Genomic DNA, 15,572 nt, shown 5'->3' with positions numbered 1-15,572 from the left:
CTGTTTTATTGCATGGTTTGCATACTAATCCATACACTAGATTGGTATCACTACAACTGGTATGTGTTACTGTCTGGTATGTGTGTCTGTTCCTGGTGTCAGCTACCTCCCCTTTAAATATCAGTAGGCAAATGTCGCAGGAACATATATCAGGAGAAGATCTAAAAGCTCTGTTAGTTTTGCCATGTACCAATACATCACGAATGTTTTTATCTCTTCTGAAGGCTAACAATGATGGTTCCTGGAAGACAGTTCTTATAGGTTCTGAATTATAGAGTACTTTTTGATGTTTTCGCAGGATGTTTCGTATATCTAGTAACATTTTGGAATAGGTCAGCACCAATGGGGCTCTCTTTTCTTCTGGTTTAGTCTTCTTTTTTGTTTTTAATAATTCCTGCCTGTCTAATTTATCGACCCGTTGCAGCTGTTGTTCAAGTTCTCTACTACTATATCCTCTTTTTCTGAACTGTTGTTTCAGTTCTCCTCTGTGTTTGATATAGTCAGGTTCACACTGGCCATAGCTTTATCAGATCAAGTGGTTCCAACGTTGTTTGAGCGGTGAATTTTACGCCAATCAGATGGAGAAATATGGTCGATACTACAAATTTCCGGTATTGTAAGTATGATTTAAAGGAATTTCTACCCGTTAAATAACTGATCAAATGAAAACGATGGGTGCATCTGGAGCGCCAATGTGTCTACGTTTTAGCACATGTGTCCATTTAGCTGAGAGTTTTGCCGTTTATTCAAACACTTCTGTACAGTCCGGCGGGGCAAGGAGAATTTTGACAGTTTTTGACAATATCGCCTTAAATATAGTGTTTATCGGGAACAAGTAATTATTAAAACACTTTTTATGTAAAGGGGTACCTCTTAACACAAAGCATGTGTATTTTCATAGAATTATTCAGGGTTGTTTCTGAAAAATCGGCCGAAAACCTAATGCAACGCCGTTTCGAGTGGGTCGCTATGCAACGCAATCAAGTGGATACCATTCTGTGTCATACTTGCGAAGTCTTATCCGTCTTAAAAACAGTTATTACAGCCTAACAATTAATAAATTTAGAGAGTTTTATATCATTATAAATGATCCCGCCATTTCTAGTACATTGTACCTTTACATGTTTATGCTCGCTTAACATTTAACATGTTTTTGCGGACATTGACATAAAACATTAACATAAAAACATAAAGCAAGGATGAACATCGAACAGTATCATTAAGTATGATTAAGTAAATAATAGTATTAATTCGATAAAACAAGAACCAGTTCACGGATATTTATCTTCTCCACGAATGGTACTGAACAGCATGCCAAAAGCGGGTTGACTCTTTAATGACACTTTAAATCTATATAGTTACAGTTTGTTACTTTTAGTCCTTTAAAACCAATACATTGCAATTTCATTACTGATTTGTTGTGCATTTAAGCGCTTCATACAAAAAATATCAAATTTGATCCATGATAAAAGTATTGATTAGTTGTTTGTTTATATTTTCATTCAAATTCTTGGTGAAACGTTCATTTTTTTCCAGAGAGATAAAACACAGAGACCGTTAAAATTGACCAGGGGAAATACAAGCTTTTATTTCTCCTCCATAAAACAGAAACGACGTAATAAATCTCTATGGTCGCCGTTCAAAACTGAAAATACAAATAAAATTCAGATACCAATGAAAAAAACAACAACAACAACAAAACGGACCAGCAATACTAAGAGAGACGTTCTCCATGTCCTCAAAGTGAATAAAAAAAAACATACAAAAACGAAAATTCTGCTAACTCCAACTTCAAGCACCAAAATATCAAGAAAGAAACCTGCTCACAATAAGGAATTAGAAGCAAGAGCTTTATCTGATGAAATGTTTGAAGAATTAACAGAGTAAAAAACAGATTTGTAGATACAGACATTGCAAGCGACAAGGCTATCCTGAAACAACTTTCTAACTCTTATCAAATCGAAAAAGTTCCCGTTGGCAAACATCGATTTTCTTCTTTGGTTAGAGACAGTAAAATAGTACAGCTGTGACACGTCTCTCTTAGTATTATTGCTAGTCCGTTTATTTTCTTTCATTGGTGTCTGTATTTCATTTGTATTTTTGTTTTTGAAAGGCAACCTTAGAAGTTTGTTACGTCGTTTCTTGATCTGTTTTTATGGAAGACAAATAAATTTTTATCTTTTCCTGGCCAATTTTAACGTTCTCTGTGATTTATCTCTGAAAATAAATGAACACTACAACAGGAATATGAACGAAAATATGTACAAACAACTGATCAATACTTTTATCATGGACTAAACTTTATTTATTTTGTATGAACAGCTTAAAGGCACAACAAATCAGTAATGAAATCGCAATGTATTGGTTATAAGGGACTAAAAAGTAACAAACTTTAACTATACTGATTTAAGGAGTCAACCAGCTCTTGGCATGCTGTTCAGTACCATTCGTGGAGGAGATAAACATCCTTAAACTGGTTCTTGTTTTTACGAACAATTACTGTTATTTTACTTAATGATATTGTTTGGTGTTCATCCTTGCTTTATGTTTTTGTGTTGATTTTTTGACAATATCCGCAACAATATGTTAAATGTTAAGCGAGCATAAAAAATGTAAAAGCACAATAATTATATTAGAAATGGCGGGATCATTATAATGATATAAAACTTCTCTAAATTTATTCATTGTTAGGCTTTAATGACTGTTTTTAAGACGGATAAGACGCAAGTAAGACACAGAACGGTGTTCACTTGATTGCGTTGCATAGCGACCCACTCGAAACGGCGTTGCATTAGGTTTTCGGCCGATTTTTCAGAAATAACCCTGAATAATTCTATGAAAATACACAAGCTTTGTTTTAAGAAGTAGCTCTTTACATAAAAAGTGTTTGAAAAGTTCTATTTGAGGCGATATTGTCAAAAACTGTCAAAAATCTCCTTCCCCCGCCGGACTGTACAGAAGTGTTTGAATAAACGACAAAAATCTCAGCAAAATGGACACATGTAATAAAACAGACACATTTGCGCTCCAGGTGCACCCATCATTTTCATTTGATCCGTTATTTAACAGGTAGAAATTCCTTTAAATCATCCTTACAATACCGGAAATTTGTAGTATCGACCATATTTCCCCCATCTGATCGGCGTAAAATTCACCGCTCAAACAACGTTGGCACCACTTTATCTGATAAAGCTATGGCCAGTGTGAGGTTCTTTTTCACAAATTCTTTTAATTCTTATACCTAGGACATGGGCCAATGCCTTCTTGGTATGTGCCGGATGACATGAAGCCTTCTGTTTATAGAACTGTTTGTCTGATGGTTTGTAGCATAAGAAATAGTTTTGTTTCTTCGATGGTGAAATTTCCGCCAAGGTTTGAATTTATATTTTCTATTATATAGTTTACGAACATGATCATTATAATTCCAAATACAGTGTACATTTAATTCAATGCACACTGTATATACAATGGTAGCAATGGAATTACATGTATTAAACTACATCGTGTACCTAAATAAGTTATTTATAATATGTTTTGTAATTTGCTAACTGATAAACGTTCATTAACAGTTTCATATAAAAAGTAACTGCTCAACATTCCCCAGAGCAATGACCATTGATATTTTATGCATTAAACGCCTTATCTGAGCAGTATTGTGTGGGGTCTCGATAATAAGATCACTTTTTACCAGTCCCCAGGGTGGTCTGAATTGCGGATCTTAACTGAACCTCTAAGGAGAAGAAGGGCAGAGTTTTCAAGCAGACAATAGTCCCAACACAGTTTAACAGAAATGTAATGATACTGGCTCATAAGTCAAAAGTTAAGGTACATTTATCAGCTAAAGAGACAGTTGACGGAATACAAATAAGTTTTCACTGGTTGCGTACAACACGCAGTTCTCGATAATTTTGACATGTTGTTGTGGTTTTCTTTTCTTCCGTTTCTCAAACGTTCTCCCAAGTATTGTCCCTTCGCGAAAGGTTAAATATCGTGTACTCGTACAAATACGGGTTAGAATGTACCGTAGGCGGCTGCAATCATCGTAAATTCTAGAGTTTGTCTTGAAATAGTTTGCTTCACTATCCATATACAGTTTTCCCCTTCAAATGGTTTACCTATCAACGTAACTTGCCCCAAAATACCAAAGAAGTTCCGGAAAAGCAGTGAAAATGTCGAAAATATGTTTCACTGCAGTAAAAATATAGAAAAAAATATGTTTACTGCAGTAAAAAAATAAATACAGTGAAAATATGCATTATATTTCACCAATATTTTCCAGTATTTCATGTATAAAATAAACTTGTTTATCGTCAATAGGAGATTACGTATGTCAGATATTATCAGGACTTCTTATCATTTTATCAGCTTTTGCTTATTATTCTTTTTATATCAAATGCTGAACATTCATAGTATTTGTTAATAGTGGGTAAGAAACAATGACAAAAAATATGTTTGTATGCGATGGACTTGGTATTTAATAAAATGCAAATCTAGAACTCTGAAAGTAAGTAGAAATTATCTACTGATAAATGATAACAAACTATATGATCTCTAAAGTTTTAGTAATGTTTTTGAAACACACACTATACTATGATTTATTACGCTTATTCCAAATAATAAAAACTTTATATTTAACAGAACTTGATGAGGTAGTAACAACCCGTTTAACGACAGAAGGAAGAAAGTTAATGAAAAAATATTGTTAAACGGTATACATCATTATAGGACTGTGTAGGTAAGAAATGAGCATAGGTATTGAATAAAGCAAATGTCAAAATACAGCCATAATATTTTATAAGTCTCTTGTGACATAACATGTTATCAGTATGATAAATAGTCAAAACTACGAAAAGATTTTTAGAACAAATCACTTCATTTTTCGTCAACATTAGCCTTTTTCAGTATTCAAAAACAGATAACAGAGGAAATGACGTCAACGTCAGAACGACGTCAATGACAAAGTCTCTTTTAAAAGCCTTTTCCAAGGATTAATTACTTTATCGATTGACATAAAAGAGAAATCCTAGATAGTATGTCCTTGAGAATTAAGATGTTCAGAAATATTAGTTTGCGGATAATGATTTATATCAAATCTATGACTATTCATTCTCTGTGAACATTGCTGATGCGTTTGCCGAATATACCGTTTCAAACATTTATTACATATCATCAAGTAAATAACATCAGTTGAACTACATGACAGATCATGTCTAACATTATAACAAGATTAATTGGTGGAATTAAGAAATAACTTATCTTAATTGATAGTTAAACAGTGTGTACAGCGACGTCTATAACATTTACTTACACTACCATTTATGTCTTTCTTGATCAGCTTAGAATGACGACTTAAAACACCTTGAATATTCTTTGGTCGTTTGTAAGAAACAATAGGTTTATAGTCATAAAATTGTCTAACACTCAAACAACAAGTTGAAAGTTTCTTTTCTTTATTTATTTGAACCATTACCTGAATAACACTGTCTGTTGATTTTTAAGTCCAGGTCCTGTTGAAATACGGTATTAGACATTTACGGATTAAGTCTACGTGGACTGTGAACACCTAAGACGATATATTTTTCAAGGGGACCGTCTCAACATGATAATTTTAATTTATGTTTGGTAGGAAAACATTCCTATAATGATGGTAAGGTCTGGCTTAATATGTCACTGCACAGGATAATATTTGGATTTGTCTGTCCGTCCGTCTGTTCGCCAGAGAAATGTTTTGTTATACATATCGCAAAAAGTATTTGATCTAGCGTCATAACACTTTCCTGAAATGTTCTTCAATATTATAAGTTGCGCATCTGCGACAAAGTTGAAAAGATGAGCTAGTCTGATCGCAATGTATCCGTATTCCATCGTCGTCGTCGTCCAACATGAAAAAATCTAAACTGGGTCAGTTGGGATCAAATGTAGGTCAGCAGGTAAAACATTGTGAAAACTGTAGAAAACGTAATATCTTGCGTCTCCATTCCTTTGTTGTTATTATACGCCCGAAGGGACGTATTTTGGGATACCACAGGTGTTCTGTCTGTCTGTCTGTCTGTCTGTCTGTCTGTCTGTCTGTTTGTCTGTCTGTCCGTCTGTCTGTTTTTCTGTCTGTCCGTCTGTCCGTTAACAATTTGTGTCGACTCCGCTCAATGAAGGATTTTAAACAAACTTGACACAAATGTTATCCACATCAAGAGGACGTGCAGAGCGCCTGTATCAGGTGGCTTGCTTTAAGGTCAAGGTCACACTTAGGGGTCAAGGTCATATGACTTTGTTTCGTGTCCGCTCTGTAACTCTTGATCTGTATGAGGGATTTTAAAAAAACAATGCACAAATGTCCACCACATCGAGTCGACGTGCAGAGCTCATGTTTTGGATGGCTAGATACAAGGTCAAGGTCACACTAAGGGGTCAAAGGTCATATAACTTTGTTTCGAGTGCGATGCGTAACTGTTGAACTGCTTGAAGGATTTTAAAGAACTTTGGCACAAATATTCACCACATTGAGACGACGTGCAGAGCGCATGGCCCGCTTCAAGGTCAAGGTCACACTTAGGGGTCAAAGGTCACATGACTTTGTTTTGTGTTTATGTTGCTTTGCATTGTGGTGCTCTTGGTTTTATTTGGCATATCCATTTTTTGTTCACTTACAATTATTTTTATTGAATTACTTCCCTTTTATGTTACTATAAATAGGTTATTTTGTAACATTTTTATTACTGGTCGTAGGGAAAAAATCGATACCACTTTTCTGTGGTACAACATGGATGGTACCTGCAAAGTTAAGGTGTATTTTGACATATCTGTACCTGGTAATGATTTTAGTGGACTTAGAATTTTTCCGGGAATTTCTTCCCTTTGTCGTCTTTTTCGTTTGGGCTTCAACAGTAAAGTTCTTTAAATTTTGCTCCCATCCCCTGATATAATCCTTCGGGCGTATATTGCCCCGCTTGGCGGAGCACTTGTTATTTCTGTATTAGCGTTAAAGACTTTGTATTCGTATAACTTTATTGTTTCAATTTGTCAGTAGTGGATGGAGTAAAGAGATGGACAGCTTTTTTACTAGATAAATGAACGGAAGAATCCTTCGGGCGTATATTGCCCCGCTTGGCGGAGCACTTGTTATTTCTGTATTAGCGTTAAAGACTTTGTATTCGTATAACTTTATTGTTTCAATTTGTCAGTAGTGGATGGAGTAAAGAGATGGACAGCTTTTTTACTAGATAAATGAACGGAAGATAGGAAAATAATCAAAATAAAAAATCTTCCCATTTATACTGTATTATGGCATACACATGAATGAAATGAAATTCATTTCTTGTTGACAGTTTTCAGTTTATACAATCAATCCGATATGTTTTCTTCTACACACAAGGGATGCACAGACATGTACGGTTCTTGAAAGTCGCTGTCGTGAGTGCCTCCATACAGAGCTTACGCTCTTGTAACACTTCAATTCTGCGATTGAATGTTCTACAGTTATTCTGTAATGACATACATATTTGTTCAATTTAGTACATTTAATTAAAAAGGGGCATAATTCTGTCAAAATCCAAATCAGAGTTATGGGGATTGCTTTTCTCGGTGTAGATTTCGACAGTAAATAACTATTTTAAGTTTCAAGTCAATAGCTTTGATAGTAACAGAGATATTTGACTTTATCAAAAACTTTAACCAAAAATTCTAAGTTAAAATGGGGCATAATTCTATCAAAATCAATCAGAGTTTTGCGGATAGATTCTCCTGGTGAAGCCTTTGATGGTAAATAACTATTTTAAGTTTCAAGTCAATAGCTTCGATAGTAACAGAGATATTTGCCTTTATCAAAAACTTTAACCAAAAATTCTAAGTTAAAAGGGACATAATTCTAACAAAATTCAAATCAGAGTTATGGGGATTATTTCTACGCGTGTAGACTTAAATAGTAAATTAGTATTTTAAGATTCAAGTCAATAGCTTTGATAGTAACAAAGATATTTGACTTGATCAAAAAAATTAACAGAAAATTCTTAATTAAAAAGGGGCATAATTTTGTAAAAATTCAAATCAGAGTTATGGGGATTGTTTTTCCTTGTGTAGACTTCAATAGTAAATAACTATTTTAAGTTTCAAGTCAATAGCTTTGATAGTAACAGAGATATTTGACTTTATCACAAACTTTAACCAAAAACTCTAAGTTAAAAGGGGCATAATTCTATCAAAATTCAATCAGAGTTATGGGGATTATTTTTCCTGGTGTAGACGCCGACGCCGGAGCGAGTGCAATAGCTCTACTTTTTCTTCGAAAAGTCGAGCTAAAAACAGGCACATCCAAATTTATATCACCTACCGCATAGTGATGATATAATAACTCAAACCCTATTGCCGTTATAAACTCTTTCATATCGCGCATAATATAATTAAACTATGTTGAGACGGTCCCCTTGAAAAACCTATCGCCTTAGGTGTCCATAGTCCACGTAGACTTAATCCGTAAATGTCTAATGTGAGGGTCATTATGTGAGCTAAACAAATTTTCGACATGTTGGTTATGCGTAAACAAACATATTATTTCTGCTTAATATGAGATATATGGCAAGAAACTACGCATTATATTCGAGTAAAGGTATGCAAAAAATATATATATAAGTTACCGCAACATTCTTTTTCATGAACGCTTTTGAATGGACAAATATTGACAGATTGTGTAACTGTGGAAAATCGTAAAAATTACACTACTTATGTCCATTTTAAGGCATTATTTCTACAATTTCTACAACTATCTCATAAAGTAGAAATTAAAGGGCAAAGATATTTAGAAAATGATGTTTTCTATGCGATTAAATCAATCTCATGATAAAATTAATTAATTTCAATATTGAATGGCTTTCTGTTTTAAATAAAAGGAAATTTGAAAAATTATGGCGGCCATTTTGTGATTCCACGCTCTTTGGCAATTTAGAAATAGATTTCCTAAATATGCATATTTTTTGCTGTCAAATGAAATAAAATATTGCTTTAGCTGAAAAGGTACAGAAAAGTGCCCTTTTTCTTGGACTAATTCCGGAGCATCATAGAAAATAAACAACCTACACGCTGCATATCCATATCGGCGGACTCTTTGCGAAGTCTGTTATATCGGCAATTTCTTTGCGTCGGCACCGGCTATTCTTTGCTAAAAACAGAGTCCAGTCCAGGCCGGCGAAAAATCCAGGAGCCATACATGATAATAGGTGTGGTCCTCAAAAACAAGTAGAACACGGAATATTAGAATTTCTTTACTATGTATTGTAGTGTTTACTTTTTAATTATCAACGATTTTGCTCTAAATTTCGATGACATTAGTTGATGGGGTACTGACATGGAACACTAGCCCGATCTTTTCCACAGTCTTTTCGGTTTTGTCGGGGCACCGGCGGACACTCTGCACTCCAGTTTTGATGCACAGACAGGCTTTCAGCTAATGACTACTTGGACACATTATAGCTTAATTATTTTGTTGTGTGCATCTGATTTTTTATAACTGTCAACCTAAACGCCTTATTTCAAAACGCAAAAAAAAAAAAAATCTGAAAATGAGTTTACTCTCGACCCATAATTTAAGATACTTAAAAGATTTACGTTGAAGTGATAAGTTTTCTATTTAGATGTAAATTGTTTTATTTAGCCAGGAATCCTGAAGATGTCGGAAAAGTCACAGGGCAGAATTAAATTTCGGATGTTCAAACCTTTACATACACACTACGTTTCACAAAATCTACTAGATATCTGTTTGTTTATTGCTATGAACAGCCGATTTACACCAAGGAAAGCTATTTTGATAAGTTGTTTCTCCTCTCAAATTTCCTGTGATGCGAGTCAAAGGAATAGGGACCAAGTTGTAATATGACCATTTTGAACTGTTTCTAAACTTAATCTACGTACTTTCTGTTCGAAGAACGTTCTAGTTATTTAAAAACGTTTAATATATCTGTACCTCCTAGCTGAAAAATAACGAAAATCTACAAGTTTTTTCAGGGCAAGTTAGTTGTTTCTAAAGTAGCTAGATATAACTATGTATTTTGGAAGTTTAAAGAGCATTTAAGTATGTGTTTATTTACATTTTTGTTTAGTGAATGTAATGACAACAGTCTTCCTTGTCCATATGTCCTTAGTACGATGAGCAAACAGGTGTCCAAATAGTCATTAGCATAGAGCCTGCCTGTGTGTAATGCAGAGAACCTGCCAGTGTATCAAAGAGACCGCTGGTGCCCGTACAAAACCGAAAGTAAAGGGTTTTGAATAAATACTTTTCATTTTGGCCTATTTGTTCTTATTGCTTGGAAGAATATTGAAAAATAAACGCAAATAGTTCGCTTGATATGTATGATACCAAAGCAAAAACTCGTTAATGACTGTCGAAAATGTCGGGCTCATGTTCCTTGTCAGTGCTCTATCAACTAATTTCATCGCGTTTGCGAGCAAAATCGCTGATAATTAAAAAGTAAACAATAGACATTCTTATGTTCCGTGTTCTACTTATTATCATGGATGACATCACGATTTTTTCGCCTCCTCTACCGATCTGGACATTGTTTTTAGCTAAGAATAGCCGGTGCCGACGCAAAGAAACCGCCGATATGGTAGATCTCTCAAAGAGTCTGCCGACCGTGTCTCCAAACTAGGTCAGGCCTTACAGCAAACATTGAGTGATCATAAAGCAAGCGAAGTATACGGGAAATTACATGTACATAATGCTTGGCACACTTTTTATATAGTAAGGCACCATCCGGAAAGCAACTTTTAATTATGCTCAGTCAAACTCATACTCTTCTATCATATTGTTTTACGAATCTTCTATCATATTGTTTTACGGACTCGGTGTTGTTTTTATTTCTGGTCCTTTAGGACCATAACGTCCATTAATATATTGCAGCCTTGCAACATATGCTCTGGGTTACAAAAACGTATAAGGTTTGGTAGTATGCATAAGGCGATAAATTTCATAACTTCAAATTAAGTATTCTGGCATAATATATTTTGTTTGTTCCTAATTACTGAACTATACTTACCATGCATTTATTGAGTGTAATCGGTGATGAATGGAGATAAGGGAAGAAAAACAAAATCTGCTATTTTGAGAAATACATCACTCGTTATTTTTTATTAAAAGGAAGGGGGACAAGTTTTACCGTTTTATACACACAATCTCTGCTAAGATAACATCCAAATGTACTGCAATTTAGAATTTGGCATCAATTTTAACGTTAGCATATAAATGAAATAATTATAGTACAATAAAATATAATATTAACTAACAAACTGGAAGAATAGGTATATGCAAATTGACTAATTGCTAAAGCGAAAGATTAAACTAAGTAAATAAACAAGCAAATCTACACGCAGGTACTTACCGGGGGCCACCGTGGCCAAGTGGTTATGGTCACAGATACCAAATCACTTGTCTCCCATCGCTCTGGGTTCAAAACCTCATTCGGGGCGGAAAATTCTTTTATTTGAGGAAGACTTCTAGTTAACGGAATGTCTTTAAATATACCCAGGTGCCCGCCCGCTATTGCCTGCAATAGTGTTTGCTCCATATTCAGCATGAAAAGCTGGAAAATTGCCATAGGACTTATAATTGTGTCGGTGCAACGTTAAAACAAAACAAATCTTCTTACTTACATTCGAAAGTATTTATTCCTTTTTAAAGCCTTAAGAAAGTTCTACGCTGTCAGAAGAATATTTTTAAAAACACATGACACAACAAAATTAAACCTGCTATATAATGTCTTTGTTTTCATGTTAATACCACAATAACTCTAAAGTACTATTGGTCCATCTGGTAGAAAACAAGAAGCCGCTTAATCCATTCAAAATAACTTGTAAAATACTATTTAATAAATAAATGCCATGCATTTAGAGAAATAAATGTTTTTCAGGATCATATCTCCAGCTCGTCGGTATTACGATAAGACGTTTGTAAAATAAAAAAATAAAAATGAAATGATCGAAGCTTTCGAATCCTATGAGGCTTTTTTTACCTTGCTTTCTATGAAAGCAATCGCAAATGCACTGGAAGGCAGACACCCATCCATTGAACATCAGCATGATAAACGGACCACAGACAAGCTTTTTAAAAAAGCTAATGTCTGTGTCTGTTTGTCTGTGTCATAAATTTCCAACTGCATGCTAGTAATGGCATGCTATCAATGTGACTGGTTATATATCATTACTATTGGCAGGAATCTTGCTTATGCATCATTACAAATTTCAATAACGGAAGTAATACAGTTAAACTTGGTGTCAAGACTTAAAAACTGTCTCCCGCTTACTTTCGAAATGAACGAACACGTTACCCTGTTACCCTGTGCGAATTGCGGATGAACCGCGGTTTCTACAGGTTTCGATACATTGTTTCTTTCTTTTTTCTGGTGTCTCATTCCTTGATGTTTATTGACGTATTCTCGTATACACATCGGAAAGAATCAGCGATTAGTGGTTATGTTAAATGGTATTATCCTGACTTTAGTAAGGTGGAGAAATAATGCTATCATTTTAATACATTATATGTAGTTTATCTTTTCAAATATTACCAAAGACATAACTGCAGTTAACAAATAAATTTGCACTATGTTCTATCAATATTTGATAAGAAATTAATTGATAAAATGATACTTTCAACGCAGTATTTTTGCACAGTTATAACATGGTAGTTTATTTCATTTTATGTGCACCGATAACGTTACTACGCCAATAATCAGTCAAAAAACAAATATTTACCGTCAATATGTGGTTTGTATGATCCAGTGAACAGTGAACAGTGTCATTGAAACATATGTAAAGTTATTAAATCTCAAAGAGATCGACCGTCGGAAAATGAAATCTAGATCCTTGATGGGGAATGGATGAGTGTATTCGTGTTCTCTTAATCTCAGAAATGTTATTTTTAGTGTAAGCCGTGTGAAAGGCCGTGTGAAAGGATGGCAAACTGTTATTTATAATATTAATTCACATACTACATGAACAAAAGCACAATACGTCTTTGATTATTTTGATATGCAGATAACAATAAATCAAATATTATTGTTAAAAGAATAAAAGTGATAACTGCAACTCATTATCATTGAATACTTAATTGAAATAATCTCTGGAAATGACATTGTGTGACGCGAGCACTTGTTACAATCATATCTCTCTGACCAAAGTACTGGGAACATCCCAGAAACAAGGTGCTACAAACATCACACGACCAAAGTGCTGCGAAAATCCCGCGGACAGTGCTGCAAACATCATGCTAGCAAAGTGCTGCAAACATCTCTCGAACAAAGCGCTCCCGAAAACAAGTTGCTGCTAACACCCGCAAGCAAAGTGCTGCTATCACCCCGTGACCAAAGTGGTGCGAACATCCCGCGGCCAAAGTGCTGCAAACATCTCGTCTGGCATAATGTTTCGTAACGTGTATTATGGCATTACGGCTGTTAGTGTAAATTGTAAAACATATTATATTTGATATTATACCAAATATATCAAAATAAGTATAACTCTATTGATTCGCTTCAGATTTTACCATTGCATTTCATTTTCTTTCCATTTCATTTTATACCAAGCAGGAGCATTTAAAAAATTAAAATGTTGATATGTATCATAAAGAATTAGTACACAGTATGGCTAAAGAAACAAGAAGAGTCTCCAACAGGGAAAGCTACATTCAAAGAAATCAGCCGCCAATAAGACTTAATGATGTAACAGTAACCAAACTGTGCACTTATAATAATAAGGCGTCTGTGATTGATTGTACTATTAAAGGCATTTCAATGCGTGCACATGATGATATTTTATTTATGAACACTTCTTATACGAGTATATGAGTAAACTAATTTGATTTTCATGAAATATAACGGTATCTGTCGGTACAGTATAAAGTATAGTTGTGTATATCAGCGCTATGTTCCGTCAGGTCAGATGAACAAAATTGTCCTACAATAATGATTACGACTAATCTTGACAGCCATAAATAATAGGAATAATAGTTACTTTATACAAACTGTTCAGTATGCATTTCCGAGTATATATTGGCATTTGTTTTCGCATTATTTTCCTCAAATATTTATCAACACTGGCCATTTTAACATTAGGGTCTGAACTAATACCAACATAAAAATTTATGGATGGAACAAGTAGTATATAAGGCAATATAACACGGAAAAAGGGTTCTAAAACAATATAGTACATTTTTGAGATAACGCATTTGGAATTTGTGTGGCCGTTACTGTAAACCATATACTGTGTTTTCTACTACTGGTATACTTAGCATAAAGTATTAATAAAAATATTCTAAGATTTCGAGCAAGTACTTGTAGGCTTCGTTTAGTATTTTACCGTCTTTGTAAAAAAAGCGTTGGGGATTCAAAAATCAGAACATAGAATTCCTAATCAAATTTATACATACACATTTCTTAAACTAACTCATTGCCGTTGAGGTGAAGTTATACGAGATTGAACATGAAATATTTGTACTTCAATGTCAGAATTAGACATTAATATTTGCTGTTTGCTAATATGTAATGATACTAATGTTTTCTTTCATTTATTTAAGTTTAGATAAATTTTCATAACGTTATTTAAACATAAAGGAAGCTTTCCTTAAATATCACCAAATTTTCAGAGTTTAGCTTAGGCTTTTGATGAATTTACTTTGTTCCATAAGTAATCATCTGTAAAACTGTAAGTTGGATTTAGCGTAAGGCTCTGACGGAGGAAGGCGTTTCTAATTTGGTTTAGATCTTTTTTTCAGGATTTGTTTGGGCTGATGTGGTATTGTCACCATCAACAGCTGTTGCATCTGAGAACAATTCTGTGACTCTTACATGCACTTACAGTGGGGATGAAACTGTTACATACTTTTCATGGAGTATTTACAAAAGATCTGGAAGTACAATTAATAATATCGGTATAATAGCAGCAGGTTGTAGGGCTGTAGTAATTAATGTTGATACCAGTCTGTATAACTATACTTGTCCTAACAGCAAACAATATACATGGACCATCAAAAAAGTAACAAGACAGAATGACGGAGACAAGTACAAGTGTGATGTTGACACACCCTCTCCAGGAGTCATCATAAGTAACAATGTGTCAGTATATGTTCAAGGTAAGTTGTACTTGCTTTTCTTTTAGCATAGCATAACAATTTAAATAGATAAAGATGGTCGTTATTTAAATGTTAAAATTAAGCAATAGCTTTGACTAATTTTCCTGTTTCAGTCAAAATTAAGTTCAAAAACGCTACGTTTTCTGTTTCAATAATTTTAAAGGACATACATTAAAATGGCAGTGACAGATAGAAAATTGACGGTCTGGTCAATTTTTATCAATAAAATTATTTAGCGCATCCGTTCCTTCATATTTTTGTGTGTAAGCTGTACTTGATGTACTTGTAGTAAACATTTTGTGCACTTAGTACACGGTTATTAAACCCTAGCACCACCACCAAAAAGTCGTGATAAGGAAAGGAGCTGTTGGTGTTTCCGCGGTGCAGCTATCTCTAATGTAGTTTTTTTCGAAAATTGAAGAATGTAGTGCCATATGAAATACTTCTGCTATAAGTTGACTGC

At 34.2% G+C, this 15,572-nt stretch overlaps 1 protein-coding gene across 1 annotated transcript in view; it reads left to right on the top strand.

Moving 5' to 3' along the window:
* LOC128551788 (uncharacterized) overlaps positions 1 to 15,109 on the top strand; it is a gene marked incomplete at its 3' end in the record, with an annotated part of 34,927 nt that extends 19,818 nt beyond the window's left edge. Inside the window, exon 2 of the mRNA XM_053532704.1 lies at positions 14,753 to 15,109. Coding sequence (XP_053388679.1) covers positions 14,753 to 15,109 — 357 coding nt within the window. The remainder of the gene's footprint in view (positions 1 to 14,752) is intronic.
* Between the last annotated feature and the right edge of the window lie 463 nt (positions 15,110 to 15,572).

The sequence above is a fragment of the Mercenaria mercenaria genome, unplaced genomic scaffold (genome assembly GCF_021730395.1).
Source record: "Mercenaria mercenaria strain notata unplaced genomic scaffold, MADL_Memer_1 contig_1700, whole genome shotgun sequence".
In the NCBI taxonomy this organism is placed as follows: Eukaryota; Metazoa; Mollusca; class Bivalvia; order Venerida; family Veneridae; genus Mercenaria; species Mercenaria mercenaria.
This window is presented reverse-complemented; position numbering and strand designations above follow the sequence as displayed.